Raw genomic sequence first — 4,343 nt, forward strand, 5'->3', positions numbered from 1 at the left:
TCTGCATTTGACCCCTCCCCTGGGGGAGCGGTGACCTGCAGACATAGCCGCTCTCGGGAACCATTCGGTTGTTTAATCCCCCAATCCAACCCCTTAATGCTGAGTGTCCATCAGGCAAGCTTTCGCCTCATTTCCACGGAGCGGTTCGGTGTGGACCGGTCCGCCTTTTTGAGCGTTTCCATTGTAAAATGGACCCATTAAAGAGTTCTGACCTGCACCTCTTGAGGGCCCCCATCGGCTGTTGGTCAATAGAAAAAGGGAAGGTGTCGGTTGGGGTGGAGCTGCTGTGGATTGATAGAAAGTGATGAAGACAGTTAGCTCCAATATAGCACTAAGCTAGCGATTCCATTTTCCACTTTACGGCGGTATTCTTCGTAGTCATTTCATTTATTGATTTATAAAGCACCTTCCACCACTAAAGTGCTGTACACAAGGAAAACAAACAGAGCATTGTGCAATAGTAAAACATAAAAAGCATAAAACCAAGTAAAACAATTTAAAAACATATATAAAAGCCAGTATGAAATAGAATAAGACGGCTTGGTTGATGCTAAAAGACTGTAATTGTCATGATCCAGTGCTTCGGTTTTGTCATATTCTGTTTTCTGTCAGTCTCTCCATGTTCAGGTTGATCATCCACAGCTGTCTTCATTTAGCTCATCAACCTCAGTGTATTTAAGTGTCTGGTTTTCATTTTCTCATTGTCAGGTCATCTGCTCTGTCCTGCCATGTCACTGGTTTGTTCTCCTGGTTTTGTCATGTTTTAGTCTATTTAGAAAATGTTTATGTTTCCACCAACAAATCTGGTCTCCTGCATTTGGGTTCTTCAAGTCAAGTCAAGTCAAGTCAAGTAGGCTTTTATTTGTCAAATATGCTGAGTACAGGGCATACAAAGCACAGATGAAATTTCTTCATCCATCGTTCATGACAGTAATGGAGAAACAGAACTCTCCAAGAGCGTGATCTCTCTAATAACTGGTGGCAACTGATTCCAGTCTAGGAGCCAACAATCTTCTTTCAAACATTAAAATTCCGTTTGTGTTCCCCCACTTCTTCACGTTCTTTGTTCACGGTTTCACTTATTAGCAGGTTTTTCCTTCAGTCACATGACTCCTCCGGTTTGTCACAAAAACTTGTATGAAAATGTTGCTTCTGAAGGTGCAGTAAGAATTTTCCAGGAGTGGTTGAAGAGTACGCCAGGCCGCTGACCTGAAAATGTTCTTAGTCTATGGGCTGCATGTATGGTCCTCAACGTAACGCTGAACCTCGTTAGGGTTTAGGTCGCTGGTAGAAATGAGTTGCTGATCTCCGGTTTGTCAGAAACTAGAGTGTACGGGAGCATTTGATTTAAAGAGACTAAAGCTGATCCTGACACAAATTCTACAACATACATTTGGTGAAATTCAGAACAGAGGATAATATCACGTCGAACAGCACCATCATTTTCAAGGAAATCTGAAACGTCAGAGGAAGTTTCCTCATCTGGGCCACTGATTAGAACAGAATTAGGAACTTTTATGCCAAGTTGATCAAAAACATCCATGACTGCACAGCTTCAGGTAACAAAATAAATCACTTTGCACCAACCAGCTCCTGGCTAGCTCGCCAAGAGATGTAGCAGTTTTTTTAAGTAAGTCCAAAATGAATATGATGAGGAAAATACTGAACTAGATAAAATTTCAAAAGAATAAGTTCGGCTGCTGGGGGTGCAGTGACACACAATGACACTGTTGTGATATCAAACTTTGTATTTACAAAAGTTAATATTTACAACAGTGCACAACAATACAATCAAGAGACTTTATTAATCAGTTCTGTTTTTTCAATACTGTTCACTTGTGTGAGATCACAGCAACGTTCCTCATCAACAGCAGCAGTGTTGGTCAGAGAGGAGGTCCGTCCTGATGATCCGTTCAATGTTCTCCACTCGGTAGAAGTAGATCCAAATCTTGGGCCTCCTAGCCTGGTAGCTCTCCAACCGGGATCTGTCCTCTACTCGTCACCTGGCCTGAATCGGCCAATAAGAACCACGTTTACATAAACAAAAGGAAAACCAACCGAGTACTCACACAAACATATGCAATGCTAGTGCTAACATCACCAGTCCCGAGGTGAAACTGACGTACAGATTGTCTAATTAACACCGCGATCAACCGCCCAGTAGTCGTGCAGCAGCTTCCCTGTGTCGCTGACAGGCTCCAGCATCCAGACCCGCGTCAGTTAACTTTAAAGGAGTCAGCTGACCGCAGGACCCCGCGTGATTGGCTGATCAATTCCAACCCATGCGCACAATCTAAAGGGACTCAGTTGATGTGCGTTACATTATTATGATCATCAGAAAGCCGTATTAACCTAGTCCTCCATTAATAATGCTCAAACATCGTAAGATATGTTGTGATGATTACAACTTTTCATCTTAACTATACATTTTTCAGTTGGTTGTGTTATATCTGATTCATGTGAGGAACTGACTCACCTTCACAGTCTAAGAGGTAATCCGCCCAGAAGCTTCATGTCTGACGCTCCTGGCGCCCCCTACAGTATTACTACCTTGAGGACTGAGGTCAGCTGGGAAAAGTCTCTGAAGTTCCACAGCGGGGAGTGGCTTGTCTTGGAAGCACAGGACGGGGGCCAGTAAAGCTGGGTGTTGCTGTAATGCAGGTAGAAACTGCAGCGTTGAGAGACCCTCTTTAAATCTGGACAGTGGAGATCACACATATTTGCTATGTTCTTAATAGTTCAATTTTCCACAGTGTTCTATGGGAAACCCTGCACAAGGATACTAAATATAGTTCTTACATTTGTGTACATGCGAAAGAAATAATTCATATTTATGTTACCTGACAATAACAGATGAGTTGCAGTAATTTATATAACACGAGAGGCAGTCAGACACAACTTCTGTCTTCTCCATGATGGTAGTTCCATGTCTCAGACAATCTGCAACATTGTCATGTGTCTCATGGCACATTCTCACAGGGCGTCCAGTGTAGTAGCATTTTGAATCTGAGGAATAATGCAAATAGACAAAACCCCTCTTGAATAACTGTATGCAAACACTTGCACATAAATGCTATGGATATAGAAAATGAATTTAAAAAAAACAGAACATTTGCTCAAGAAGAAACAACAAAAAACGTAAAACAAAAAGGAAGCCCAGACTAGTACATTTTCCTCGGCTAAATACAGACAAGGTTACACAAAAGCATTAGAAAGAAAGGTGCTTTGTGGACAGATTTAAAAAGACTGCACCTCAATCAAGGTCTTTAAAACCTAAGATTCCCTTATTTCACCTCATGCAAAGCTGTCCCTACAAAAGAGACAAAAGAAGAAATACTGTGAGAGACATGCTCAGGACTCAGGTGAAGGAAGTATATCATACAAGTTATTAGTCTGTCATAAAACCAGAGCTGCAAGCAATAGAGTTTTAGTGAGAATTTGTTGAGATGAAATCCAAAAGAAATGTCCAGGTCAATGGTGTCGAGTGTGGAAACATATCTGAACATAAATAATAATGATGTGTTACTTGTCCTTTTTTTCAATTTAATGAGCTACTTGCCTCCCAAATATGATTTGTCAAAATTATATTCAATTTTTGAGGAACAATGTGAGGGAAGCAAACAATTTCCCAATAGAGGAATCTCGTGACTTACTACAGAGTGACAAAATGAATTAATATTTCACTACTCAATAAGTTCGGGACATTTTTTTGACATGCTTTTATTTTCTAATAATATATCCTAATAATAACAGGGTAGTTCATGGCTGTTTGAATGAAGATCTTGGAACGACATACTGATAAGACCTCATTCATAAACGTATTTACACACAAAAGTTGCTTTGACCAGTGGAAATGTGAGTCCATGAAAATGACGCTTTTTATAAAGACAAAATCACAGTGAAACTGGAGATGTGAAGGTAAAAAATAATAAAATGACCCAAATTCATACACGGTCATGACTCATATAAACACAGAACAACATATTTGTGTCTCCTGTGTTGTTATATCTGTCTCCAGCAACAATTGATGATCATTGATCAGTTTGGAATCACTACAGACCCTGTTTTTCTGTGGAGGTGTAAATCTGATGGCAGCTGGATTAAAGATGTAGTTATGCGATTTAAGCAGCTGTTTCTTCACCGAGAAGATCCCTTAACCCTTTGTCATGATCCTGCCCCGCCCTCACCTGTCTGATTGCTCATTCCGAACACCTGGGTGCTCCTCTATTTAAGACTCTTCTTCTCCAGACTCAGTGCCGGATTGTGGTTAATTCTCTCAAGTCTCTCAGTGTTCCTGTCTTGCTGTTTTGCCTCGTTTTCGACCCTACTTACATTCTGGACCT

The 4,343-nt window shown here is 40.9% G+C and overlaps 1 protein-coding gene across 1 annotated transcript in view; it reads right to left on the minus strand.

Moving 5' to 3' along the window:
* Positions 1 to 2,201: 2,201 nt before the first annotated feature.
* Positions 2,202 to 4,343, minus strand: part of LOC112147832 — a 5,270-nt gene continuing 3,128 nt past the window's right edge. Inside the window, exons 3-4 of the mRNA XM_024274461.2 lie at positions 2,841 to 3,006; positions 2,202 to 2,696 (exon numbers count right to left, since the gene is read on the minus strand). Of these exons, the coding sequence (XP_024130229.1) occupies positions 2,486 to 2,696; positions 2,841 to 3,006 (377 nt within the window). The 3' untranslated portion in view covers positions 2,202 to 2,485. The remainder of the gene's footprint in view (positions 2,697 to 2,840; positions 3,007 to 4,343) is intronic.

The sequence above is a fragment of the Oryzias melastigma genome, linkage group LG17 (genome assembly GCF_002922805.2).
Source record: "Oryzias melastigma strain HK-1 linkage group LG17, ASM292280v2, whole genome shotgun sequence".
In the NCBI taxonomy this organism is placed as follows: Eukaryota; Metazoa; Chordata; class Actinopteri; order Beloniformes; family Adrianichthyidae; genus Oryzias; species Oryzias melastigma.